At 52.2% G+C, this 27,725-nt stretch overlaps 1 protein-coding gene across 2 annotated transcripts; it reads left to right on the forward strand.

The window, feature by feature from the left end:
- Nucleotides 1-237: 237 nt before the first annotated feature.
- Nucleotides 238-25,190, forward strand: LOC114888685 (myosin-3). 2 transcript variants are annotated; one of them, XM_029210968.1, is made up of 39 exons: nt 238-2,621; nt 4,068-4,179; nt 5,083-5,138; nt 5,775-5,986; nt 7,725-7,868; nt 8,285-8,441; nt 9,495-9,522; nt 9,879-9,987; nt 10,580-10,672; nt 11,388-11,451; nt 11,534-11,632; nt 12,481-12,584; nt 12,671-12,809; nt 13,429-13,547; nt 13,631-13,780; nt 14,496-14,666; nt 14,762-15,068; nt 15,184-15,254; nt 15,819-15,906; nt 15,991-16,108; nt 16,496-16,619; nt 16,708-16,844; nt 16,930-17,185; nt 17,380-17,622; nt 17,715-17,891; nt 18,001-18,146; nt 18,226-18,316; nt 18,708-19,097; nt 19,195-19,321; nt 20,395-20,513; nt 20,685-20,881; nt 21,252-21,435; nt 22,047-22,212; nt 22,500-22,624; nt 23,120-23,428; nt 23,544-23,747; nt 23,824-23,949; nt 24,823-24,993; nt 25,086-25,190. In XM_029210968.1, exons 4-36 carry the CDS (start codon nt 5,783-5,785, stop codon nt 23,634-23,636), a joined length of 5,049 nt encoding a protein of 1,682 aa, XP_029066801.1. In that variant the 5' UTR covers nt 238-2,621; nt 4,068-4,179; nt 5,083-5,138; nt 5,775-5,782; the 3' UTR covers nt 23,637-23,747; nt 23,824-23,949; nt 24,823-24,993; nt 25,086-25,190. The 2 variants fall into 2 exon arrangements, with proteins under 2 accessions (XP_029066801.1, XP_029066802.1); XM_029210969.1 differs by lacking the exons at nt 22,500-22,624; nt 23,120-23,428; nt 23,544-23,747; ... (1 more) ...; nt 24,823-24,993; nt 25,086-25,190 and having other exon boundaries at nt 21,252-21,442; nt 22,047-22,254.
- Nucleotides 25,191-27,725: the final 2,535 nt, after the last annotated feature.

Below are 27,725 nucleotides of genomic sequence, written 5' to 3' on the forward strand. Positions count from 1 at the left end.
TGGTAGAATTCCCCAGTGAAGCCGTACAGTCCTAGACTTTTGTTTGCAGGGAGTTTTTTAAATTACAGATTCTATTTCACTTCTGGTGGTTGGTCTGTTCAATTTCTTCTTGATTCAGTTTTGACAGCCTGTATGTTTCTAGAAACTTACCCATTTCTAGGTTGTCCAATTTGTTGGCATATAATTGTTCATAGTATTCTCTTACTTTTTTTTTTTTTTTTTTTTGTATTTCTGCCGTATTGGTCGTTATTTCTCCTCTTATTTTATTTGGGTCATTTCTCTCGAAAAGCACGACTTTAAATGAAAATTCAGTGTTATCCTTCAATTTAAAGGTTATGGCTTAAATATTAATCAACTACCACACCTCAAATTGGCCACCTTTCTTCCAAGTTCTCTATTATTATGGAGCCATTTGTTCTCTACTTCCTCCCAGTGGTGACCTCCTGGTGATCTTTGATCTTTACCTTCCACATCCACACGCACCTGGTGGACTAGTTTGCTTGCCTCCTTCTCCATGGCATTGTTCAGATGCATGCGTTATTCTTCCTTCCTGTCCTCAAATACCCTGGCAAAGCCCTGGGTCATGCCTGCTGTTTATAAACTCCTTTCCTTGGAACGTCCGTCTTCTCCTGTTCCTCTCAAAGCATTCTTCCCTGCTTCAATCATGTTGCTCCAAGCTCCCAACCACACGGGCCCATCAATCTTCTGAACCATCTGCAGACTTCGGACAGCAGCCGCAGCCGCCCCATCTCAGGTATGGGACTCGTCTCTTCTCTGCCAGCGACTGTCTCTCAAACCTTCTCTCACTCTCATCTTTAGTCTTCTCCTCTGACTCTCTGTGTGTGGCATCCTCCCTTTTCCTGGTCACCTTTTAGCACCAGCTCTCCCTTTCACTCACAGATTGGGGTTTGACCTTTTAAAACGTTTGCTCTGATCGACTTCACAACTTCTGGCTCATGTCATAATTCTGGAAGCATCCATTCCCGAAGCCCTCTCATATAATTAGTGCGGTGGTCAGTAGCGTGGCTCTGGCATCAACTCCAACTGCATTTTAACCCTGGATGTGCACGACTGTGCTTTGTGCTTACCTACAGATTTGACTTTGTTCCTAATAGAAAGGTGGGGAAAGTAGGTGTCTGTTGAATTGAATTAAAGGAGAGTTTTGGGCCCTCTTGGCTTTATTTATTACCTGGGGCTCTGGACACCGGTTCAGGACCTCCACCTTCACCTCACTGGCAGGGAATGGTCTTCGCTCAGAATAACCAAGTTCCCTGCTTCCACTGACACCAAATCCCCCTCAAGCGGGACATGGAGAAGGCACTTGATCCCGGAGGCATCTGCTCCTGCGGCTGATGTCATGCTCTGACAGAGTGCTGTCCTAGGGGCTCCATGTCCACATGTGGATCAGACATCAAACAGAAGTAGAGGAAAATAGCTCAGGAGGAAGCTGCCGGCTCTGACGAGGGGACTCAGCCACTCTCCAAATAGCGCCTCTGGAGCTGCCTGCATTCTTGAGACAATACATTTTCTTCCAGCGCACCCAGGAATAAACGCAGCTCTGTGTCCAGGCTGTGGGGATTAGTTCTCGCTGGGTGATGGCTGAAAGAACAAGGGCTCCTCCTTTTCCCATAAAGCTGGCTAATAATACACTGGTAAGTCATCTGTCCCCCAGCTGATCAGAGGAGGAATTCCACACCAGCCGAGGGTCCAGTTAGCCCTGAAAGCTGCCTATTTAAGCACCAAGTGGTCTTCTTCTTTAAGATTTCTCTCTCTTTGGATGGAAATCTTTTAAAAACACACACACATATATATGTCCCTTCTGTCTCCTCATATCGATAAAACAAATATCCAATATGATCTACTCAATGTCATCAAGATAACCAGTCGTACTGTGTGTAACACATGGAAACCTTCAGACAGGGAAGAAAACTTCAAATCTACAATGTGCTATAAACACAGCACTGGGCAGGGCGTGTCTGACATTTTAATATCCTATCAAATGCACATAACTAGTCTGTGAGGCAGCTGTATCATCCCCATTTTACAGATGAGAAAACAGGCTCAGAGAAGTTAGGCACAATGCCGGCCATCACACAGTAAATGAGAGGTGAGCGGTGGGACTCGCACCCAGGCCCGTCTGACTCCCAAGCCCCACAGCCCGCAGCTGCTGCACGTGCTGCTCTTCCCTCCTACAGATAATTTCCAGATGGCCGTACTTTTTGATTCCTGGTATCTAGTTTTAAAACTTTTCTCTGTGGCAGTTATTGTTGTCATTTCTGTCCTCAGAGTTTCTTCTGGAGAGTGGAGCTCTCTGCCTAACCCTGACCCTCCTTCTCTGGCCTTGGGCAAGCTTCCTACCCCTCCTGCCTTCCAGCTCCTCCTATGCAAAAGCAGGCTGACCAGCAAACGACCTCTGAGATCCCCCAGCTGAACACTCTATACCTGCAAGAGGAAGAAGCGTGATGGAAAGAAGGACGACAGGCTGCGTGATTTGGAAAAGCTGGGGTGGAAGGCCGTCGGCACTTCAGAGCTGGGGCTGGGCTCAGTAATGTGACCTGGGGCTGTTTTACAACGAACTCAGGGAAGACCTGTATGGAAAACATCCTTTCGGCTTCCTGGAGGTGGGTATGGATATGATTATGCAGAGAGACGGGTAAACTGGTGACAACACAAGGCAAAGAGAAAACTGACCCTTTTCCCGTTGCCCACAAAGCCCCTCCCAGCCGTAACTCTAGGTGTTTAAGAAGGAGCCGCCAGCACCTTTCCCTGTCCCATGGCCACCCTGCTACGTCACTGCCCAAGGTGTGGTCAGGGCCCCTCGCACTGTCCCTCAGCCCCGTGGGGCTTGCTAACACCTGCTCCCACAGGTGACATGCACCTGTCCTGACCAGGCCTCCAAGGAGATGCCTGGCCAATGGCACAGAGACTTGGACTGATGTCACTGGGCGGGCAGGACAGGACCTCAGGCAGACCGCTCCCCTTCAGAGCACGGATGCACCCTTTAGGAGGGTCGGGCTCTCTTCTTGGATGAGGAGGGGCTCTAGGGACGGGGGTTTCAGTCCCAGCTGGAGCAAGGAGGTGGCGTGGGGGGGGGGGGTGACAGGGAGCAAGCCCACAGCAGGCTGCTGGGGCAAGCGAGCGGGTTCCGTACTTCCTGACTCCCCTGCTGGTGGCCACTCACCTTTCTGGCCTTCACAGAGCAGGCACTTCGTAAATGTGCGCTTTGATCTAAAATCCCCTAAATGTCAAAAACGAGCCACCGTTTATCCTAGAAACCATTAAGGGTAAAGGCTGCATCTTCCGTTTCTTGTGTACCTTCTTGAAGTGCTCTGCATTGGGGCCAGCATACAGTGGGTGCTTAATTAATGTCCCTGCACCTTGGGGACCACAGTCCTGCTCCCCCTGCCCTACCCACACCTCTTCGAGTGGCCTCCGTATCCACGCCTGGTGTGGGTGCGTTGGGAGGGGCAGCTCTTATTCTCAAGTGGGAACTGCTGACACTCTTTAAAATTAATGACCAATTAATGAGGATGCCAGCTGGCCACCCTCCCAAAGATTTGTCAGGAAAAATAGGGAAAAAACAGACAGACATAAAGTAGAAGGGAAAGAAGGTTCATTCTTCTCCGGAAGCTTCATTTTTCCAGCCCTGACTTAGAAACAACCAGACTTGTTAGACAGCGCCCCCCAATCACCCCCCGTTTCTCTGCAGGCCATGCCTTCCCCCTACCCCCCACCCAGGCCAGCAGCTGGTCTTTCCTAATCCGTAGTATATCTCAATAACAACAGGTCCTTAAAGCAGCTGTTGCTGTGGATACCGTCTGGCCAGGTAGCTCCCCCCTCATTAATTTACTTGTTGGTCTTACTGGCACTTAAGAAAGGATTCAGTTAATAATGATACTAACGAGATAGAAAGTTACACAGTGAAAGGAGGAGGAGGAAGAGGGTCGTTGTTGTTGTTTCTGGCCGAGTTTTACAATCACACCACCCTGTGTTGTGACAAAAGTCTTGCTCAAAACTCCAAGAGGATTTTAATAGTTTTGTCCTTGGCTTCCTCCCTTTTCCCACAGGACAAGATTTCTAAGTACCTGCTGCCCAGGGCTGCACACTGATGTCTGAGCCCGTGGCGCCTGCAGGATGGAGTTAGGCAGGAGCCCCAGCGAGGCTGTCCCATCACACTGAGTAAGAACACCCCGGGCCCAAGTTCAAAGGAAGGCATCTCAAACCTCCAGCTTTCCCCAATGGGAAAATGGTTATGGATCCCGCTCATTTCTATATATACCTCTCCCTTGGCAACGACAAAAAAAAAGTGAGGAAGGAGCTGGTCCTCAGCTTGTGGTGTCGGTCATTCTCTTTCCAAATATAGAGAAGGAATGAGCGGTGGCGTTAGCAGGGGGTATAAAAGTCAGCGGGCAGCAGCCCCTCTGTAGCTGCTCTGTGGGTGGAGAGTCGCAGCGCCCCTCGCTGGCTCTTTTCCGAGTGCGGCTTGGAGGACGCCACCTGGTGCGGGCCTGTCTGGCTTTGGTAAGGTTAGTTAGAGGCAGAGCTGGGCCTCGGGCCCAAAGGCCCACCCCGCTGCCTGCAGCACCCACGTCCTCCGGCCTGCTCTCCCCTCAACGCTCCGTGGGCCACGGCCTGCCCTTCGCCTCTCCGATCTGTGCAGAGGCCAGTGGGGTCGCCGCCTACCCTGCCCTCACCTTCCCCACCTGCGCTGCGTGCCTGGCGGGTGTCCGTCGGCCAATCTGAGATTTCTCCCTGTTCACCGAAGACAGGGGGCCTGATCCCCTGGCCTTTTTAACAGGGATTCTGTCCTTCCTGCCCAGTTCTGAATGGGAGGCACTGCAGACTGAGGAGGGTGCCGTGCTGGGCTGGTAGGAGCCAGGTTTGGGGCGGTTGGGGGCTTTTCCTACCTTCCTGGCTCACCTGTGGGTCACGTCCCATCTGCTCCTCCAGCTTGTCTCTGGGGTAAGGCTCTTTCTAAGTTATTAGTCCTTTATCCTTATTTGGTTAGTTCATCAGGACCCGATTCAGAACCGACCCAGACACTCCCGTGTCCTGAGCTTGCTTTCTGCGTATTTATTGCAGGTCTGATTACCCACGACTGCTGTTGTCCGCTGTCCTCCCGTGGGTGTGACCCTCAGGTGAGGAAGCCGGTCGGGTCCCTTGGCTCAGAGGTCTCTAGGGTACCAGTTCCTCCCACCTCTGATGGCCCGGAGGGTGAGAGCCCTGTAGAGCTTAGACCAGGACAGGTTAGGCTGGAGCGGAGCGGAGAGGAGGCAGCACCTGGGGAGATGTTCTGAGTAGATGCTGATGTCAGATGCTGCTTCTGTTCTCAAAACAGAACTGAAGGAAGCAAACGCCAGTGTCCTCCTGTGAGGAGGTAGCCACCTTGAGCCAGAAAGGTCCCAAATTCCTCAGCTATTTGCCGCTTAGCGCACTCTCTTTGAAGAATGCCGTTTATTTCTGATGGTGTTTATTTTTAAATCTTCCCTCAGCAACACCTGGGTTTTTGCAGAAGAGGAAAGTGAGTCCCAAGAACTGCACCCACCTCTAGGGTCCCTTCGCCCGTCCAAGCCCCGGCTAATGGGGGAGCTTGGATTGCATACGCTCTGTGCCCTTTGCACAGAGTAGCTGCTCAATAAATATGTGTGCATTTGATTTTCCTGGGGGTCGATGGAGGGCAGCCTTGCTCCCGGGGCTCCACCTTGAAGGGCTCCCTCGGGGGCAGGGCTGGAGCCTGGGGGCAGCAGGGCTCACTTGGTGGGTTCGCCTTCCAGCCGACACCATGAGCAGCGGCACCGAAATGGAAGTGTTCGGCATAGCCGCTCCCTTCCTCCGGAAGTCAGAAAAGGAGAGGATCGAGGCTCAGAACCAGCCTTTTGATGCCAAAACCTACTGCTTTGTGGTCGACTCAAAGGAAGAATACGCCAAGGGGAAAATTAAGAGTACCCAGGATGGGAAGGTCACGGTGGAAACCGAAGACAACAGGGTAAGCCCCGTCCACACCCTCTGCAGGCCGGCCAGGCCTCTGTCTGCTCCCCATGGCTGCCCAGTCTGTGCGTCCGGTCCATACCCAGCCATCTCCAGACGTGGCTCTGGCACCGGAATGCCTCACCTGGCATCACCGCCTTAGCATGCCAGGTGTCCTCGGAGGAAGCAGAGTGAATACTGGCCTCAGGTTGCACAGTGGGAGAACCACCTGGTTGTGGTTGGCCAAAACAATCCACGTTCGGGTGCTTTTGTTAATGTTCGTGTCACTCTAGGTCAGAGGGGACCAGCCCTGTGTATCCCAGGGCTGTGCAGTTGGGAGTCCAACAGTAGGAGGACCTCTGTTAGAACACTCTCCTTTGGTAGCCTAGGTTTCCCCCTAATTCTTCTAGCAATAGCCATCTAACTAAGGAAGTAAGGAAAGCGAGTAAAGGATCCTAGTGGACCACAAGCTCGATGTGACATAGCAGCCTTCCCATATCATGAAGGCAATGAGCAGTATAGCCCACTACATTCTGGCCCAGGTACTGTGGGCATGCTGGGAGGAATTCTGGACTTCACTACTCTCTGGAATCTAGAGCAGAAGAATCTGGAAATGTTCTAAGAAAAGTTAAAAAAAAAAGAAAAAAAAAAAGGCAGGGGGGTGGTATCCAAAAGAGAAGTGTAAAGGAAATAGCGTCATTGGGTTGGATGTGAAGGAAAAAGGCACCGAAATTGTCCTGTGATGCTTGCAAGCACTAAAGCTCCAGAGGGCAGCTCTCAGTACATTTCAGATGATGGAGTTAAGAACGGGCTTATGAAGCCACAGGGAAACACGGAAGGTAGACCTGATGAATGACAATCTAAGACGTCTAGACCCTCACAGGGAGGGCTGATGGCACGGATGGTTTAAGTGGATCTCTACTTAAAGGCAGGTTTTCCACTGCCTTGCCCAGAGGCGGGGTGGGGAAAATGACCATCTTCAAAGGAGGTCTCAGGAAGGAGGTGAGGGCAGAGCAGGGGAGAGGAAGCTGAGCTCCACGCCCACTATGCCAGGGTCCTCCAGCCCCGCTGGGCACTGGGGCAAGGGGCTTCTCTCGAGGGGAGCACAAAGGCGCCTGCCAGTGCCTGGAACCACCGCTCTGCCTCGTGGTTCCTTCTCCTGGCTTGTAACACTCCCGCCCCAGAAAGGGAGCGGGGCTGGTTCTCTTTCACAAGCAAGGGCCAGAGGGGGTGAACGGGCAAGATGCAGGGTGGGGGCTTGGCAGCTGCTTTCAGAGAGCTCAGAATGCCGGCTAACTCTGGGCACCGGCCTGGTGACCCAAGGCCACCAGACTCCTCTTCGGTACCTGCCTCAGGAACACCAGTGGACCTGCCGTGTTCCCTGAGTAGACAGCAGAAACCCATGAGCTGCTGGAGCTGGGTTTCGGCCCAGCCGGCATCACGGAGCTGAGAGGTTTCCGCTGGCACCCGCGCCTGCATCATCCCCGCACCCACCCACAGAGACCCTCTTCTCATTTCTGTCATCTTTCCCTCACCTCAGGCCCATTGGAGATGGAAAAAAACAAAAGCCCAAGTAACAGAAACAAATCCCATTCCGTCACCACCACTGCAAGCCGCCCCCAGCCCTGTCTCCCTCCCTGTCAAACAGGCGTTTTCTCCAGCACCTGCTTCTTCTGATCTGGGCGTGGGAGACAGATAGCTGCAGGGGCAAAACGCACAGAGAAGCCCAGGTGTGCACTGTACCCCTTCCCTTTCAGACCCTGGTGGTGAAGCCAGAGGACGTGTACGCGATGAACCCGCCCAAGTTCGACCGGATCGAGGACATGGCCATGTTGACGCACCTGAATGAACCGGCCGTGCTGTACAACCTCAAGGACCGCTACACCTCCTGGATGATCTACGTCAGTGCCTGCGTTTGCTGGGTTTCCGGGACCTCTGACGGGGTGGGGTGGGGCTGAGCTGCTTGTGGTGGGATGGGCTCTAGAAGGACTGGTGCTGACTGAGCTGCTCAGCAAAAGAGGGGGAATGAAAAGGAGAAAGGGCGACAAGAGTGATGCAGGATCAGAAGGTGAGAGATGAACGGGGCGGGGGCAGGCGAGGTGGGTCCGAGGCTGGGGTCCTGGCGCCGGCACCCACCAGCGGCGGGAGGTCCGTTACAACCCTCTTGAGTCTCAGCTGCCTCATCTATAAAGAGAAGTCGTATCTTGCCTCCTTTACAAGTTTCTCATAAAGAGAAGTGAAATAACAAAAAGAAGGTTTTATGTGTACAGCCACACACCCATGTATACATACATATATATTTTTTACGCTCCCCCAGACCTACTCGGGCCTCTTCTGTGTCACTGTCAACCCTTACAAGTGGCTGCCGGTGTACAACCCCGAGGTGGTGGAGGGCTACCGGGGCAAAAAGCGCCAGGAGGCCCCGCCCCACATCTTCTCCATCTCTGACAATGCGTATCAGTTCATGCTCACAGGTAGGTTTCCAAGGAGGAAGCCTGGAGGCGGGGGGAGGGCTCAGGGAAGCTGCCATGCGATCCTGCACCCGCCCTGTCCAGTGTGCAGCCTCCATACAAAGGACAGGAGGGTAGAGGTGCTTAAAAAAGACGAAAGAGGCCACATATTTTAGGGGCTTGCAGGCCCTGGTGAGAAGTTTGGATTTAGTGCAAGCATGGGTTACCTCATACGAAACTGACATTTCTGTGGGCCCAAAACAAAGACTGACAATTTCATATGGTTCAGCCTAATACAGTGAGAAGCCCGTGGCTGGTTGTAAGTGGGGGGCTTAACCTCTCTGGGCCTCATTCTCAAAGAGGAGTCTCTTCAAGCTCCCACCTAGGACTAAACAGGATAGTAGTGGGAAAGGGAACTGTGCAGTGAACTCTGACTGCTGGAGACATGGCGGAAAACTGGGAAGCTCTTTTTATTTTTATTAAAAGGTTTTTTCTTGGACTATAGTTGATTTACAGTGTTGTGTTAGTTTCTGGTGTACAGCAAAGTGATTCAGTTTATATATATATATTCTTTTTCAGATTCTTTCCCACTATGGTTTATTATAGGATACTGAATATAGCTCCCTGTGCTCTACAGTAGGACCTTCTTGTTTATTTTATATACAGTCGTTTGCATCTGCTAATCCCAAACTCCTACTTTACCCCTCCCCCACCCCCTTTCCCCTTTGGTAACCATAGGTTTGTTTTCGACCTATGGGCGTCTGTTTCTGGTTTGTACGTAAGTTCACTTGTATCACGCAGTCACACATAGGTGGTACCATATGGCACTTGTCTCTGTCTGACTTCTCGCGTAGTGTGATCGTCTCCAGGTCCATCCATGTCGCTGCAAATTACACTACTGCGTTCCCTTTTATGGCTGAGTAGTATTCCAGTGTGAGTGTGCGTGTGCGCGTGTGTGCGTGTATATACACACGCACACACACACCACAGCTTCTTTACCCATTCCTCTGTCAATGGACATTTAGGTTGAGGAAGCTCTTTTCACATTGCTGTCAACTCTATCTTTCCCTTTGGCAGATCGTGAAAACCAGTCTATTCTGATCACGTAAGTATCCAAGGTGTAGAGTGTTTTCATAGCTGTGGCCCTTTGTCCCCAGTGCAGAAGGGGAAGATGCCACTTGCTCTGTTTTGTTAATGAGAAAGTACCGAGAACGAAGTCTGTGATGCAAAGATGTGGGGCTGGGCGTTGGGGAGAGACGGGCAGGAAGGCCTGTGAGGCCTCAGGAAGCTGGAGCTCCCCATCCAGCCCGCTCAGCCGTGCCGTTCTCCCCCGGGGCCTCTCCGAGTGGTCTCACATTTGTTGGGAGGTGTGCATCTGCTGTGGCTCGGGTGACATCTTAGGGGGCCAATTTACACTCACGGGACTTGTTTCTCTGTCTCTCTTTCGACTGCCCTGAATAGCGGAGAATCCGGGGCAGGAAAGACTGTGAACACCAAAAGGGTCATCCAGTACTTTGCAACAATTGCAGCGACTGGAGACCTCGCCAAGAAGAAGGACTCCAAAATGAGGGTATGGAGAGGAGAAAGGCTTGTTCTGCTTCCACTGCCAACCTTTGTCTTTAACTTCAGAACGAGGGGGCACGGGGAGGCGACACCCCACCTCCACAAGGAAGGGAGAGCAGGCCAGGATTTAAAGTCTCGCAGGACAGCCAGTTCTCCTAGACGACCCAGCATGTGGTTGATGTTACAGGACCAGATCCTGTGATTGCCTAGAAAACAAGCTTCTAAGGCTCCACTAAGAAAAGTCAGTTTGGGAGCAGCTCACATACACCAGAATCACACATACCAATTGGAGAGAACTGTAGTGTCTACTTGCCTTTCAAAACGAATATATTATAACAGTATGAAATGAACACCGATGACCTAGCTACCTGGAGAATCAAGGAGCTGAAGGGTTAAGTGAGGAGGTTTAGGTCAAGACACCCAGCTTGAGCCAAATCTAAGAACGGCAAGCGTGAGGCGTGCTGATGGTTTGGCTGGGCCCCAGGTTGGAAAGCAGGGCAGGGAGGGTCTGGCGACCCGGGGCTGCAGGAGCGAAGGCAGCAGGCGCCGCGGAGCTCACTGTCGCGTGCGGCTCTTCCTGCCCCGACCCCCTGCTCCAGGGGACTCTGGAAGACCAGATCATCAGCGCCAACCCACTGCTGGAGGCCTTCGGGAACGCCAAGACCGTGAGGAACGACAACTCGTCCCGCTTTGTGAGTTTGCACCGACTCAAGCTGGGAGCTCCTCTGAGGCCCGCAAGTAGGCGAGGGCCCTGCTTCCAGGAGGCTGCAGTCCTGGGGGTGGACCGCGAAAGAAGGAAACAAATCAACAAGACAGTCTGGGACAAGGATTCCTTGGTAGACAGTGCAGTAAAGAGGATGTGTGGTCGTGTAACTGTGAGCCGGGTCTCCTTTAGACGGGGCTGGCAGGGAAGCCCTCTTGGTGGGGGGGCTGGCCTGTGAACCCCAAGATCCACAGGATGAGGACAGGGGACTGGCGGGGTCAAGGGACCTCAGAGGGTCCGAGGGGCTGCAGCGAGGCAGGCAGCATGAGGGGAGGTGGGGAGGGGTGGTAGGGAGGGACCTGGAGCCTCGGAGTCTGTAGGCCAGGAGAAGGGGTTTGGGTTTCATTCAGGAAGCTACTGAGGGATCCTTTAAGAGGGAAGTGATACGGTGTGATTTGCATCTTGAACACAATCTCTCTTACTTTGTTGACCGTCTTGGGGGTGGGAGGGTAGGGGAGTGGCGTTTGGAGGCAGTGTGGAACAAGGGGATGGAGAAGGGAGACACAGCCAACCGGAAAGAGGAGAGGGAGAGGAGGACGTGCCTCACTTCAAATTACTGGGGAGTAAGGTTCCCGTTCACATTCCCCAGCAGATGGGTAGGAACACCTGGCGTCACGGTGCCCCTGGTCTCCCTTCCCCCACAGGGCAAGTTCATCCGAATCCACTTTGGTGCCACGGGCAAGCTGGCCTCTGCAGACATTGAAACGTGTAAGTAGATCCCTGGGATCAGGTGATGTCTCGGGACATCAGGGGAGCGGTTTGGAAAACAGTCCTGTGTTTGTGTTCCTAGATCTGCTGGAAAAATCGAGAGTAACCTTCCAGCTGAAGGCTGAGAGGAGCTACCACATCTTCTACCAGATTCTTTCCAACAAGAAGCCCGAGCTCATAGGTGAGGACGTCCCCAGAGGGGTTGGTCTGAGGCATTTCGGCTTTTTGAGTGAGTGGACCAAAGAGAGCTGTGTGTATGCACAGGTGACTCGGCAGCCAGCAGAGGAAGCTTGCTTTAGAAATGGGATGCGGCTGTTTTGACAGTGACATGCCAATTTGAAAAACGCAATCCAATGGACAGTAAAAGGCTGAAACACAATTGGTTTATTCAGCTCTGGTTTGTAGAAACTGGCCGAATGACCAAGCATTTAGTGGTCCTCTAGCGCCCCCTTGTGTTCTGGCACAGAAACCAACATTTCACCAAATGCTGTGAGGCCAACGCAAAATCAGATGAACCACCAGCTGGTGGATGTCCACCCTGCCCTTTGTCCCGCACCTAACAGGGGCCTCGTGCCCTTCTTTGCTCCCTGACTGTGTCTGCTCAGCCTTCTGAGCCCAAGCCTGGAAATAGGCTGCAGCTTTTCAACAGGTTTTGGAAAAGACTGTGATTCTACCAAATGATCTGTGCTTCCCTCCCCGTGGCTCTGTCCTGGCCCACACTCGGCCAGTTTTCCCGATTAACCTTTCCCAACCGACATGGATCTGCACCCTTTGCACGCAAAGCAAGAGAATTTGAATATTCTCTCTGTGGTTCTTACCCTACATGGCCTGGGCGGGCTGCAGAGTCTTCCCTGGACTTTATATTCAGCCACAGCCTGAGTATCGAGAGACTGTTTAAGAGATTTCTAACTCTACCCTCAGCCTGGGCCCCAGCAGCAAAAGTCTCAGCTGAGGACACAGAAGCTGAAAGCCCCTAGTGGATGTTTTCTTTGCATCCATGTGACCTCCTCTAAATGGTCATTGTTGCAGAGCTGCTGCTTATTACAACCAACCCTTATGACTACCCGTTCATCAGCCAGGGGGAGATCCTGGTGGGCAGCATTGACGATGCAGAGGAGCTGCTGGCTACGGATGTAAGCAGACGCGGGGGAGGGGTGGGCGCGGGGCTGCTCCTCCACCACTGGGGTCAGCCGGCTGACGTGCTGTCCTTCGATGCCAGAGCGCCATTGACATCCTGGGCTTCACCCCAGAGGAGAAATGTGGACTCTACAAGCTGACAGGCGCCGTGATGCACTACGGGAACATGAAGTTCAAGCAGAAGCAGCGGGAGGAGCAGGCGGAGCCAGACGGCACCGAAGGTACCACGTCACCGCGGCGGCCGCGCACCAGGGCCAGGGGGCGTCCAGCTGAGGTCGCTCGGGGCCTTTTTTTTTTTTTTTTCGGTACGCGGGCCTCTCACTGTTGTGGCCTCTCCCGTTGCGGAGCACAGGCTCCGAACGCACAGGCCCAGCCACTCCGCGGCATGTGGGATCTTCCTGGACCAGGGCATGAACCCGAGTCCCCTGCATCGGCAGGCGGACTCTCAACCACTGCGCCACCAGGGAAGCCCTTCAGGGCCTCTTTTGAAAGCACTTACTCCTCCTCCTGCCTAGAGAGGCGAACCTCTTCAGGGCTCAGATGCCTACAGGCACGGTTACTGCCCCGTCTGCTGAATCACTAGAATGGTCCTGCTTCAAATACAGTAAGGAGTGACCAGGGTTTTCTGGAACCCAGTGCCGCCTTTTCATAAAATCTATCATATTCTCTGAGTGACTCAGCTCCCACCGGCCACAGGTAAGCAGTTTAGAGACACGGAATGTAAACACATGAAGATGGGCTGAGCCGAGCGTGGAAACATCCGGATGACTTTCAGAGTGGTTCTTCCGCTTTGCCAAGCATCAGGGGTTTCCCTTGTAATCAGCCTTCTTTTCCTGCCAGTGGCTGACAAGACAGCCTATCTGATGGGCCTGAACTCTTCGGACCTCCTGAAAGCTTTGTGCCTCCCCAGAGTGAAAGTAGGGAACGAGTATGTTACCAAGGGCCAGACTGTGGACCAGGTAAGTGGCTGCCGCAGGCTGGGAAAGGACGCAGCACCCGACGGCCGCCGCCTCCAGACTCACCGGCTGGCCCCTCCCCACAGGTGCACCATGCCGTGAACGCCCTCTCCAAATCCGTCTACGAGAAGCTGTTCCTGTGGATGGTCACCCGCATCAACCAGCAGCTGGACACCAAACTGCCAAGACAGCACTTCATTGGCGTCCTGGACATCGCGGGCTTTGAGATCTTTGAGGTTTGTGTTATACTCATTTGGCTTTGTGTTGGGGGCTGGTTTTCGTGATCCTGTAGGCAAGATGTCAAGGCAGCCCACACGTCATCCAGCATCACATCTTGGAGGAAAACAAGATGGAGGGTGGATCAGGTAGAAGAGAACATGGAAGGGCTTGTATTATTTTAAGAGGGAGGAAGGCTTGTGTCAAGTGGAATTTTAAAGACATCCTCAAATGGATAAAAGAAAACAAAAAATCAAATGCAATTACTGACAATAGGGAGAGCCAGAAACAGAGAAGAAGTTGACAATAAGCCAACCATGTAATGTTTTACATAAATATCCTACTGGCTCTGGGTTAGAAGCACATAGCCATTCATCAAAGCATATGTTTGATGTCTGCCAGGTATAAGACTTGCAGGTGAAAAAAAGATGAGCTTGTAGTTTGTAGAGGACAACGAGAAGTACGTAAGGCACACAGAAGACCAACTACAGATAAGGCAGGCCGTGGCCAGCGCCCAGGAGAGGCCCAGACCGTGGACTCAGGAGAAGCATCTTCCAGCTGGAAATCAGAGAAGACTCCAAGGATGTGTGGTCTCCGCTGAGCCCAAGAATGTGCCCATTCCTGAAAGCAAAAATGAGCTGGCGAGAGCCCGAGACCATGAGGAGGAAGGCTGATGCGTGTTTGGTTTTTGAAAGAAGTCTAACTTTTCATGTGAACCTTATGTTTTGGTGTCAGTACAACAGCCTGGAGCAGCTGTGCATCAACTTCACCAACGAGAAGCTGCAGCAGTTCTTCAACCACCACATGTTCGTGCTGGAGCAGGAGGAGTACAAGAAGGAGGGCATCGAGTGGGAGTTCATCGACTTCGGGATGGACCTGGCCGCCTGCATTGAGCTCATCGAGAAGGTACCTGCTGTGTGCAGTCAGCAGCCGCCCCCCGCCGACCTGCTGCTTGACACTGCAGCTCATGCCTGCCCCGTATGCACCCTGCCTTGGTCCAGCCGATGGGCATCTTCTCCATCCTGGAAGAGGAGTGCATGTTCCCCAAGGCCACAGACACCTCCTTCAAGAACAAGCTGTATGACCAGCACCTGGGCAAGTCCAGCAACTTCCAGAAGCCCAAGGCGGTCAAGGGCAGGGCCGAGGCCCACTTCTCGCTGATCCACTACGCGGGCACCGTGGACTACAGCGTCTCGGGCTGGCTGGAGAAGAACAAGGACCCCCTGAACGAGACGGTGGTCGGCCTGTACCAGAAGTCCTCCAACAGGCTCCTGGCACACCTCTACGCCACCTTCGCCATGGCAGACGGTAACAGACTCCGCGGGGTGCCTTGGACCCGCACTTTTTCACTCCACTCAGCCCACGGGACTGGAACGGCTCTGTAGGTCTGCTAACAGCACATGCCATCTTTTCTTTCTTTCAGCTGACAGTGGAAAGAAGAAAGTTGCCAAGAAAAAGGGTTCTTCCTTCCAAACCGTCTCTGCCCTTTTCAGGGTAAGAAAGATACAGATTTATTTGCTTGTAATTGGTTTAAGTCATCTCAAAATGAGCAACGCAGAGATGCTAAACTTGATTCACTCAGGAACGGTGATGTGGTCTGTCACTTAGGGAGGGTGAGTGGCAGTATGGTGATGCACAGAGGAGGTCTAATAGATGGAGGACCAGAACTGAGCTATCACTTTAAACGGCATCTGCTGCGTGTGCCGGCTGGCCAGGGAGGCGAGTCCTCAGTACAGACTTTCCGACTTGCCTGAAGGACACAGGCAATAGCATGTCCGGTGCCCAGTGGAGCTGGATACTCCTCTTGAGTTGATTTCAGAGGCATTTTGTACTTGGTTAGTCTCTGGTGGTTCACTGTGAAGCAAAAGTCTGTTATATCAGTTATTTGCCGACACTTCTAGCCAAAAGATTATTAAAAGAAAAAGTTAAATAATACCTTTATTCCTTAGAATTTATGATAAATTTAAAATACATACCTTACTTTTTTGTTACAATGTATCTCCGTGTCTGTAAAAGCCTATAGTAGGCTCACTATCAAATTTAATCTTTTTCTTTTAGGAAAACCTGAACAAGCTGATGTCAAATTTAAGAACAACCCACCCTCACTTTGTGCGCTGTATAATTCCCAACGAAACCAAAACCCCAGGTAAGACACCCGCTGGCTCTGCAGGCAGCACTCAGGCTTTAGGAGGTTGTGTGTGAAGCTGACGTTTGCGGCTTCTCTTCCCAGGCGCCATGGAGCACAGCCTTGTCCTGCACCAGCTGCGCTGCAACGGTGTGCTGGAAGGCATCCGTATCTGCAGGAAGGGCTTCCCGAGCAGGATCCTCTACGGGGATTTTAAACAAAGGTGTGTTAGAAAATGCTCTGTCTGCTTCTCGAGAAGATGTGCAAACGCTGGGACTTGAGAGGGAGGAATCCTGGTATGAAAAGACCCGTTTCAAAAGAACAGCTGTGGACTCCATGTAGAATGATTAACCTACCACTCGGCCAAGGTATACAGTTTTCTCCCACATTTTCTCAGGAGCTTATCTGACATACAACACGTCAGAAAAACACCTGGCCTAAGAGTCAGTAGGCCTAGGTTCTAGGCCACTATCTGGCCTGTGACCAAGAGCAAGATTCCTTCCCTTTCTGGACCTTGGCCTTCTTGCCTCTTGGAAGACAGGCCTGAACTGGTTTCCAAAGTTCATGTCTTTGCTAATGGTCTACGATGTTTCTGTGTCCACAACGGCAGATACCGAGTGCTGAATGCCAGCGCCATCCCTGAGGGGCAGTTCATCGACAGCAAGAAGGCGTGTGAAAAGCTGCTGGCATCCATCGACACTGATCACAGTCAGTACAAGTTTGGACACACCAAGGTACTGCATCAGCTCTGACAGACGCTGGCGTGTGGTCCCCGTTAGCCTTCTCCAGAAAACTGACTCAAGTCATCCTTCTCCCCTCAAGGTGTTCTTCAAGGCTGGCTTGCTGGGAACCCTGGAGGAAATGCGGGATGACCGCCTGGCCAAGCTGATCACCCGGACGCAAGCTGTGTGCAGAGGGTTCCTCATGCGCGTGGAATTCCAGAAGATGGTGCAGAGAAGGTCGAGCGGGGTCTGTGCTCAGACCTGAGCTCTTCGGGAGAAGTGGGGAGTCTCTCTTAGAAAAACACTGATGTTTTGTTTTTAGGGAGTCCATCTTCTGCATCCAGTACAACATCCGAGCCTTCATGAACGTCAAGCACTGGCCCTGGATGAAACTCTTCTTCAAGATCAAGCCCCTCCTCAAGAGCGCAGAAACCGAGAAGGAGATGGCCACCATGAAGGAAGAGTTCCAGAAAACTAAAGATGAACTCGCCAAGTCAGAGGCAAAAAGGAAGGAATTGGAGGAAAAATTGGTGACTCTAGTACAAGAGAAGAATGACCTGCAGCTCCAAGTACAAGCTGTAGGTGTTTAGGAATTTTTTTAAAACTTTCCTTCTAGATTTGATTATTTAAGAAAATGACTTTTGGTGGGAGTTTTGCTTTTTAGTTGCGATGCTTCGTAAAGGACTTCATGTATAACAAAATACTGGAATGTCACAAATCTTATCTTTTAACCATTAAAGGAAATCATGATATATTTTTTTCTTTTTTTAAGGAAAGTGAAAACTTGTTGGATGCAGAGGAAAGATGTGATCAACTGATCAAAGCCAAGTTCCAGCTGGAGGCAAAGATCAAGGAGGTGACTGAGAGAGCTGACGATGAGGAAGAGATCAATGCTGAGCTGACGGCCAAGAAGAGGAAACTGGAGGACGAATGTTCGGAACTGAAGAAAGACATAGATGACCTTGAGCTCACACTGGCCAAGGTTGAGAAGGAGAAACATGCCACAGAGAACAAGGTGGTACACTCTTTGCGGGCCCTTCCTGCTTGATGTGGTCAATGCAAACCCGACTTGATCTCTTCTTATAATTGCCTGTGGCTTCTTCTTAGGTTAAAAACCTTACTGAGGAACTCGCTGGTTTGGATGAAACCATTGCAAAGTTAACCAGGGAGAAGAAAGCCCTCCAAGAGGCCCACCAGCAGACGCTGGATGACCTCCAGGCTGAAGAGGACAAAGTCAATTCCTTGAGCAAAATCAAGAGTAAACTGGAACAGCAGGTGGATGATGTGAGTAAAGGATGCTAGTCGGGAGGCCTGGGCCTCAGGGTGGGAAGAGCCCCCGAGAACCCTCTGGTGCAAAGCATTTGTCCTCAAAAGGAAACGGTGACTTTTGCAGCTGGAAAGCTCCCTAGAACAAGAAAAGAAGCTTCGTGTAGACCTGGAAAGGAACAAAAGGAAGCTTGAGGGAGACCTGAAGCTTGCCCACGAGTCCATATTGGATCTGGAGAATGACAAGCAACAGCTGGATGAAAGGCTCAAGAAGTGCGCCCCGAAACCACCGAGTTCAGCTTTCCAATTCCCGGGTATTTGGTCTTCACACGTTCTGCATTTCCCTTCACAGGAAGGATTTCGAGTACAGTCAGCTGCAAAGCAAAGTGGAAGATGAGCAGACTCTGGGCCTGCAGTTTCAGAAGAAAATCAAAGAGCTACAGGTAGGAGGCGTTTGGGACTTTTCTTTCACACGTGGTCACGTACAGTGGGTGGGGGGTGTCTATTGCACGTCATTAGAGCAAAGCGGGCAGGACCATGGATCTCCTTTCTGCTACGCTGACACAGTAGTGATGAACAGTTTTTCCGTAACTGTTGACAAAGCACATAATTGAAGTATTTCAAGTCCACATGCCGTTGGAATGGACTATATCCTGGGTGGCCGCTGCAGGGGTAATGCCTGTGTCGAGGCAGGAAAAACTCGTGTCAGAGAAAATTTGCAGCATTGGTATCGTTCGGGGAACAGTCCGAGAGTGGTTTGTCTAATGGGAGGGGAAACTGGCCTGGTGTTGACACTGGAAGTCAGGAGTGTCGTGGGGCGGCCTGCCCTCACAGGCCCGCATCGAGGAGCTGGAGGAGGAGATCGAGGCAGAGCGGGCCTCCCGCGCCAAAGCAGAGAAGCAGCGCTCGGACCTCTCTCGGGAGCTGGAGGAGATCAGCGAGCGGCTGGAGGAGGCGGGCGGCGTCACATCCACCCAGATAGAGCTCAACAAGAAGCGGGAGGCCGAGTTCCTGAAGCTGCGCCGGGACCTGGAGGAGGCCACCCTGCAGCACGAGGCCACGGCGGCCACGCTGAGGAAGAAGCACGCGGACAGTGTGGCTGAGCTGGGGGAGCAGATTGACAACCTGCAGAGGGTCAAGCAGAAGCTGGAGAAGGAGAAGAGTGAGTTCAAGCTGGAGCTCGACGACCTCGGCAGCAATGTGGAGAGCGTGTCCAAGTCCAAGGTGCGGGGTGGGGGCGCCTCATCCTCAGGTGAGGGGGACCCTGCCTCCTTCCCACCTGATCGCTGACTCAGCTTCCTCCCCCTTCTCAACCCTGCAGGCGAATCTGGAGAAAATCTGCCGCACTCTGGAGGATCAGTTAAGCGAGGCCAGGGGCAAGAACGAGGAATGTCAGAGGAGCCTGAGCGAACTGACCGCACAGAAGGCACGTCTGCAGACGGAGGCCGGTGAGCGCCGGGAAACGGTGGGGGCGGTGCCTCCTGGACACCCACAGAGGGCAACTGGTCAGAACGAAAGGCAGGGTTTGTTTGGGGGAGGATTTCTAGGGAAGCAGATTTTCAGGAGAGAGGCAATCAGAATAACCCACGAAAGCGCCATTTAGAATGTCCCAAAGGAGGAGAGCACTGAAAGTTCAGTAAGAAGGAGAGAGACATGGACTGGAATGAGGAGGGACCCAGAACACCACCTGCTTCAAGCGCTTTCAAAATTAATGTAACCCTGCCTCAAAAAGAACCTAGAGGGCAGAAGTGGGACTAGGAACCAAGTCCCATGGCTTTTCTACTTCTCGCTGCACGTTAATGCAGATTCGTTGTCTGCAATGGAGCATTTTAAACAGTAAAGGAAGAAACACGGCCAATTTGTATAGGCTCTTGGTGTGTGATAAAAATACAGGGGAACATTATCCGGGACTTCCACCTAGAAAACGTGGCTCCCCCAGCGCTGGTCCTCCAGCCCATCATCACAGGTGAACCAGTCCTTTGTAGCAGCTCGACCGAGACAGTGACAAAAAGAAGTTCAGGGGCCACTTCTACCATGATCTTGGGAGTTCACCCCTGGAGTCCGAAGGCCTCTCCCCCACCTTCTCTTTCTCTTGCCTCTACGTAAGCATATAAACCAGAACCACCATAGCCACCCAAAAATCCAGCTTCAAACTACTGACACTAGAAGTCCTAAGGAACGCAGCTAAGAGATGCAGTATTTCCCCCAGTGACAAACCAGCAAACAGCTGGAAGCACCAGCCACTGAAAGGTCTGATGGGAGTGTTTAGGTGGTGAGGTTTTGGTTTACAATTATTCTTAAGTTTTACTGACAAAAGTTACTCCACGCTTCTGGAAGTTTACAACAGTATCTTACCAGGGTGTGCTTTCAGTTTCCTCTTCACGGACACATCCCTTCACCCCCAAGAAAGGACCACACCTTGTAATTTACTCTCTCCCCAGATCTCAGCACAGTGCCTTACATACAGTAGGAACCTGGTGAGTGAATGAATGAAGTGAAAATATTTCCCTTCTGGACACAGGTGAGCTGAGTCGTCAACTGGAAGAAAAGGAGAGCATAGCATCGCAGCTTTCCAGAAGCAAGCAAGCATTTACCCAGCAAGTAGAAGAGCTCAAGAGGCAGTTAGAGGAAGAGAGCAAGGTACGTCCGCAGAGGGAGCGCTCCCCGACCTAGCCTTCCAGTACCACCTGCAGAAACAAAAGGCAGCTCTACTCATAGGTGATGACAGCGGGAGCACACTTGGATTGCATCATGCACACGGCACTAAAATGGTCATCCGCTGGGGCCTCTCCTCTGTCCTGACTTTTGCAGGCCAAGAGCGCCCTGGCCCACGCCCTGCAGTCCTCCCGCCACGACTGTGACCTGCTGCGGGAACAGTATGAGGAGGAGCAGGAAGCCAAGGCTGAGATGCAGAGGGCGCTGTCCAAGGCCAACAGCGAGGTGGCCCAGTGGAGGACCAAATACGAGACGGACGCCATCCAGCGCACGGAGGAGCTGGAGGAGGCCAAGTACACAACCCTATCTGTCTCCAGAAGAAATAGAACTCCTAGATGATCAAGTGACAGAAGGCACTGACTTTAGAACTACTCGCGAGTGAATTTGTTACGATGTTTCCCCATCTTCTACGTCTTTTAAGGCAGTTCTGTGCCAGTAGAGGGAGCCGGTGTTAGCACATTTCATTGAGACAAAGGACTCTGACCTTGGTTAGAGAAAAGGCAGGCTCTTGGTCACTGGTTTTTAGCAGACGGGAAGTTCTCCTGGGCTTATGAAAGGAAATCGGCGTTTGAACCACATAAGTTAGTGACTCCAGCTTGGTGAACAGTGATGTTCAGGAGGATTGAAACTGAAACCATCTGCCTCTCTCTCACATTCCTCAAGGAGGAAGCTCGCTCAGCGCCTTCAGGATTCCGAGGGACAGGCTGAGGCGGTGAGCGCTAAGTGCGCTTCCCTGGAGAGGACCAGGCAGAGGCTGCAAGCAGAGGTGGAGGACCTGATGGGCGATGTGGACAGAGCCAACTCCCTGGCTGCCGCTCTGGACGAGAAACAGAGGAACTTTGACAAGGTGTGGGGTGAGCTCCCTGCCGGCTGAGCACCGTGACACGGGGGTACCTGGTGGTACCTGACTCTGCCCCAGTAGCAGTGTGACCTCAGGCAAGCCCCTGAAACAATGGGAGTGGGATGCGGGGGGAGGTCCCTTTCAAAAACTGTCAGTGGAAACAAGCCACCGCCTCCAATGTTGTCCAGTCCCGAGCGTTTTTGTACCCCCACACGGCTGGTCTGTCTGGGGGGCTGATGTGGGAATCCAACTCGGGTCCCACTGCGAGGCTTTGTGGCAGCTTCCCCTTCAGTATGACAGGTAAGGTTGCTTTGAAACAAAGTTTTAATGAAATATTTAGAAGTACAGGGCCGTTTTCATATTGGGAAGAGGGCAGTTCGGCCCAGCTAATTCCTTCTCAAAGGATCCACTTGCTTTTCATAGAGGGCAGTTGTTACTGACCAGTGACTGATCTGGAAATCTTGGTTAGCCAACAGTCAGGAACAAGGGGCTAGGCAAGCGACATGGCAGAGGCGGCCCCAGCTCCCAGACTGCTCACCCTCGCGGGCGTACTTAGATAGAAACTAGCCGAGAGGCACTTGTCAACAGAGGTGCTGCCTTCCTCCCCGGTGCTGCAGGTGCTCGCTGAATGGAAAACCAAGTGTGCGGAGAGCCAGGCAGAGCTGGAGGCATCTCTGAAGGAATCCCGCTCCCTGAGTACTGAGCTCTTCAAACTGAAAAATGCCTATGAAGAAGCCTTAGATCAACTTGAAACTGTGAAACGGGAAAATAAGAATTTAGAGCGTAAGCAATTTGTCTGAAATCCTGCTTCATGCTATTGCCAGAGCGTGGGGCTGGAGGGCCGTGACTGCAGGACCCAAACCCCTACACAGGAGTCCGTTACTGCACACACAGGAAGCGTTCAGATCCGAGGGGTTGTTTCTGAGTCTCTCTGTATACAGTATCTTACCTCTAGGAAACAGCATCCTTAGAACTATGATAAACTAGTTAAAAGCATTCGGTTGGTGCTTACTCTGCCTGGAAAACTGCACGGAGAACGTTCCGAGGCAACCCAACCTCTTTCTTTGCAGAGGAGATAGCCGATCTCACAGAACAAATTGCCGAAAACGGTAAAACCATCCATGAACTGGAGAAATCGAGAAAGCAGATCGAGCTGGAAAAGGCTGATATCCAGCTGGCCCTTGAGGAAGCAGAGGTGAGCAGAACGCCGGCGAGGCATCGGCCTGGAACAGCTGCTATGATGGTGGGGCTCCAGCTTGGGAGGCCAGGCGGGCCCGATCTGGGTCTGTAAAGTCACAGTCCTAACGCCGGCTCCTTTCCTATCAACTTGCATGGACTAATACCTGTGAATTATCTTGAACTTACTGGAGAAAATCATTACGTTAAAATAGGTCTAAAAATGAGATTTTACAAAAATCTTAGATGAATTCAAAATATCTATAAAGTGCCTTAAGCGCCTAAGAAATGTGATGATTTAAATGTTATTGTTTGATAGTATAATAAAAACAAAGTGCAATGAAACATCTTATTTCTGCACTGAAGGTAAGTTAGGGATTTTTTAAAAAAGAGTTTTGAATATTGCAGAGTTAGAATTACAAACATTCTATTGGAGGGTTTTTTGCCCCAGAGTAGCGTAGCAGGCTCTCTCCCATCACTGGTATTATTTCTGTCTTGTTCTTGTGCTTCAAAGGCCGCTCTTGAGCATGAAGAGGCCAAGATCCTCCGAATCCAGCTGGAACTCTCACAAGTGAAATCAGAAATCGATAGAAAGGTGGCCGAGAAAGACGAAGAGATCGAGCAGCTGAAGAGGAACTACCAGAGAGCAGTAGAGACGATGCAGAGCGCCCTGGACGCCGAGGTGCGGAGCCGGAACGAGGCCATCAGGATCAAGAAGAAGATGGAGGGGGACCTGAACGAAATCGAGATCCAGCTGAGCCACGCCAACTGCCAGGCCGCAGAGACCCTCAAACACCTCCGGAGCGTCCAGGGGCAGCTGAAGGTTTGTGCACTCCCGGTGGGAAACCTCTCCCAGCCTCAGACACGCCAGCTGTCGGCTGGGCTCATGGTCCTCAGGCCTCAACTTCAGCCGGACGTTTCTGTTACTGTCTGGCCAGGATACCCAGCTCCACCTGGATGATGCTCTCCGGGGCCAGGAGGACCTGAAGGAGCAGCTGGCGATCGTGGAGCGCAGAGCCAACCTGCTGTAGGCCGAGATCGAGGAGCTGCGGGCCACCCTGGAGCAGACGGAGAGAAGCAGGAAGACGGCGGAGCAGGAGCTCCTGGACGCCAGCGAGCGCGTCCAGCTCCTGCACACCCAGGTGGGGGAGGGGAGGGGGGCGGGGCGGGGCCCCTGCTCTCGGGCGTGCCTGGCTAACACCCCTCCTCCCGTCCCAGAACACCAGTCTCATCCACACCAAGAAGAAGCTGGAGACAGACCTCCTGCAGCTCCAGAGCGAGGTGGAGGATGCCAGCAGGGACGCGAGGAGCACTGAAGAGAAAGCGAAGAAGGCCATCACGGACGTGAGGCTCCTCCCTGCCCTGCGTGGCTGCCAGGATTGCATTTCATCCAAGCCCCCTTCCTCTCCAACTCATTAGACAGGGTGGGGCCTTCCCAGGGCACATGTGGTGTGAGTTCTGCTCCAGAAGCGCTCCCCACCTCCCCGGACAGTCAGCATGTCTCCTCCCGCACGTTTAAATAGTGGACATGAGAAATAAGGGAGTGTGGATTAAAAAAAGACCAGAAGGAATTATATTCCTTTCTTATGCCCTTGGAGAGGTATGCTCCTTTCCTTCAACGTATGACTGATTCCAAATATAAAAATGAGACCCTCAGACGTCAGGATCCCACCAAATGTCACCTCACAGGAAGCCGGCTTCCTTCCCACCGGCACCCAGCCTTCCTGCTCCAGAGGCCTTGGTTCTGGGCTCGTGGCCCCCACAGCGCCACCTGCTGCTCGATGGAGGGCACAACCTCGTGACGATTCCTCCCTGCTTGCTCAGGCACCCCCAGTTCCCTAGAGGCCTTCCCTTAGCCCCATTACCCCACACCTGTGATGCTAGGTTATGAACTCAGAATTCTCTAAGTCACGGGTTGGTGATAATGGTGATAAGGAAAGAAGGAATCTCCTTGGAGCTAGGGAGGTCCCAAGGAGGCCAGTTTAAGAAAGGGAAGAAACTATTTCCCATCCAGCCCTTGAAGGTTTCACTTCTTAGCTTATGCTACATGCCTGGTGCAGCTCTTCTCAGGTCCCATGGTGGAACGGTGGGCTCAGTCATCCCGTTACCTATTGTCCTTTGTCATCAGCATGGCTCTGGTCCTCTGGGTACCCAGATTCCGACAGCTCCAAGCACTTGACCTTGGTCTGCATCTGAGTGGGATGACGTGCTTTTCAGGCGGCCATGATGGCCGAGGAGCTGAAGAAGGAGCAGGACACCAGCGCCCACCTGGAGCGGATGAAGAAGAACCTGGAGCAGACGGTGAAGGACCTGCAGCACCGCCTGGATGAGGCTGAGCAGCTGGCCCTGAAGGGCGGGAAGAAGCAGATCCAGAAGCTGGAGGCACGGGTACTTGCAGGACAGGCCCCAGCCTACGCAGAGCTTTCTGGCCTCTCCCGTTCGTGCTCCAGCCCCAGACTAATTTACACACGTTCCCCCAGATCCGAGAGCTGGAGTTTGAGCTTGAAGGGGAGCAGAAGAAGAACACCGAGTCTGTCAAGGGCCTGAGGAAGTATGAGCGGCGGGTCAAGGAGTTAACTTACCAGGCAAGTGGAAAGAAACCCCACGGGCATTTCCTCTGTGAAGTGCGAACACCCTCCCGGGTCCTCTCTCCAGAAAACAGGGAGAAATCCTTTAGCCCCAGAGAGAACTGGGACCTCTTGCATCCCTGCTGGCCCCTGGCTAAGTACTGTCCCATGTTCTCTCTTTCAGTGCGAAGAGGACAGGAAGAACGTGGTGAGATTACAGGATCTGGTGGACAAACTTCAAGTGAAGGTCAAGTCCTACAAGAGGCAGGCTGAGGAGGCTGTAAGTTCGCGGGACCCCAGCGCGGCGCCTGGCCTGTTTCTCTTGCGAGCCCCAGAGAGGCGCTCGCTGATCGTACCCGCCCCGGCTCTTCGCTTTTAGGATGAACAAGCCAACGCGCATCTCACCAAGTTCCGGAAAGCTCAGCATGAGCTGGAGGAGGCCGAAGAACGGGCCGATATTGCCGAATCTCAAGTCAATAAGCTGCGCGCGAAGACCAGAGACTTCACCTCCAGCCGGGTAGGTGGCCCCGCGGCACTGGGTGGGGAGGGCGATGCGGCGGGAGGTGTGACTCCCGGGGAGGAACCCGCCGTGATGGACGGGACCTTGGAGAACCTTCGACTTTAGAAGTGGTCAGTCTCGGGCTCAGGAAGGGAAAGGATTTGCTTAAAGCCACGTAGCTGCGTAGAGCCCGGCTAAACCCCGGTCTGTGAGTCCCAGTAGAACACCGTCCTGAAAAGCGGCGAGTGGTTCCTGCGTGGGCTCGGGCGCCCTCTGCCGGCAGGCCGCCGTCTCTGCGCCCACTGTAGGTGTAGGTTCCTAGATCCCTGGGCTGTTCTGAGGACCAGGCTCTCAGGCTGTGGGGTGACTGCCGCCACGTCTGCACTCGTGTATCCGCCTGCGATCCAAGGAATATCCCGTGTCCCGCTGAAACAGACAAGCAAGCAACCCCAGATGCTCGCTGGGAGGGGGCGTGGCCGGAAATGCGGCTCTGCCATCTGACAGAACCCAAAATGCCCACTTTCTCCCCAGATGGTGGTCCATGAGAGTGAAGAGTGAGTGATCCTACGCTGGAACAGGACAGAAAATATGCGAAATATGTATTTTCATGGTTCCTGACCCTTAATTTCCATGTGATTGCTTTTCACATGCAATAAATTTTGCTTTGTTTTCAATTTGGGGCTGTGTCATTGTATTTGTTTTCTCTTCCCGGTGTGGAAATGGTTCATTGGTGGTATTTATGCCCAATGTTGAAATCTCGGTATGCAGATGTCTTGATAAGGTCATTTGGTCTATTTTCAGGTGTATGTATGTGGGGACAGGGAGAGACTGCTTTTGGTTTAAATTTGAGATTAGGGCAGAAATAAAAAGTACTCCTAGGTTAACCACTGCTTTGGTGGGAGGAGGGGGAGATTGTCCAAAGAGTCATCTCCCAACTATGACAAGGGGGACACACGAAGGTTTGGTTCAGGAAAGCCCGGTCTCAAGTTGAATAGGGTTTTAAGGCAGAGGCCAGAGTCCCCCTACATCTTCTCAGAGAACTACCCTGGAATCTAACAAAAGTTTGTCAGGCAGCTCCACACAGCGCCGTGCTAACTAACTACTAGGAATACACAAATGAGTAAAACAAACAGCGTCTGGTCCCTCCAAGAACTCACGGTGAATCTACCACTGAGGTGCTGGGAGAACTGGACAGCTACATGTAAAAGAGTGAGATTAGAACACTCCTTAACACCATACACACAAATAATAAAATAAACGGATTACAGACCTAAATGTAAGGCCAGATACTATAAAACTCTTAGAGGAAAACATAGGCAGAACACTCTATGACCTAAATCACAGCAAGATCCTTTTTGACCCACCTCCTAGAGAAATGGAAATAAAAACAAAAATAAACAAATGGGACCTAATGAAACTTCAAAGCTTTTACACAACAAAGGAAACCATAAGCAAGACGAAAAGACAACCCTCAGAATGGGAGAAAATATTTGCAAATGAAGCAACTGACAAGGATTAATCTCCAAAATATACAAGCAGCTCATGCAGCTCAGTATTAAAAAAAAAACAACCCGGGCTCCCCTGGTGGCACAGTGGTTGAGAGTCCGCCTGCCGATGCAGGGGACGCGGGTTCATGCCCCGGTCCGGGAAGATCCCACATGCCGCAGAGTGGCTGGGCCCGTGAGCCATGGCCGCTGAGCCCTGCGCGTCCGGAGCCTGTGCTCCGCAACGGGAGAGGCCACAACAGTGAGAGGCCCGTGTGTCGCAAAAAAACAAAACAAAACAAAAAAACAACCCAATCCAAAAACGGGCAGAAGCTCTAAAGAGACGTTTCTCCAAAGAAGATATACAGGTTGCCAACAAACACATGAAAGGATGCTCAACATCACTAATCATTAGAGAAATGCAAATCAAAACTACGATGAGGTATCACCTCACACTGGTCAGAATAGCCATCATCAAAAAATCTACAAACAATAAATGCTGGAGAGGGTGTGGAGAAAAGGGAAACTTCTTGCACTGCTGGTGGGAATGTGAATTGATACAGCCACTAT

This window comes from Monodon monoceros, unplaced genomic scaffold, assembly GCF_005190385.1.
Source record: "Monodon monoceros isolate NGI ecotype Baffin Bay Population unplaced genomic scaffold, NGI_Narwhal_1 Super_Scaffold_9, whole genome shotgun sequence".
NCBI classification, from domain to species: domain Eukaryota; kingdom Metazoa; phylum Chordata; class Mammalia; order Artiodactyla; family Monodontidae; genus Monodon; species Monodon monoceros.

Bases quoted from the DNA above. Each gene is read 5' to 3' on its own strand.
- LOC114888685 (XM_029210968.1), top strand. From the start codon at position 5,783: ATGAGCAGCGGCACCGAAATGGAAGTGTTCGGCATAGCCGCTCCCTTC. The intron at 14,667-14,761 runs GTACCTGCTGTG...GCCTTGGTCCAG, and splicing joins GCATTGAGCTCATCGAGAAG to CCGATGGGCATCTTCTCCAT. The intron at 15,907-15,990 runs GTAAGACACCCG...TTCTCTTCCCAG, and splicing joins CAACGAAACCAAAACCCCAG to GCGCCATGGAGCACAGCCTT.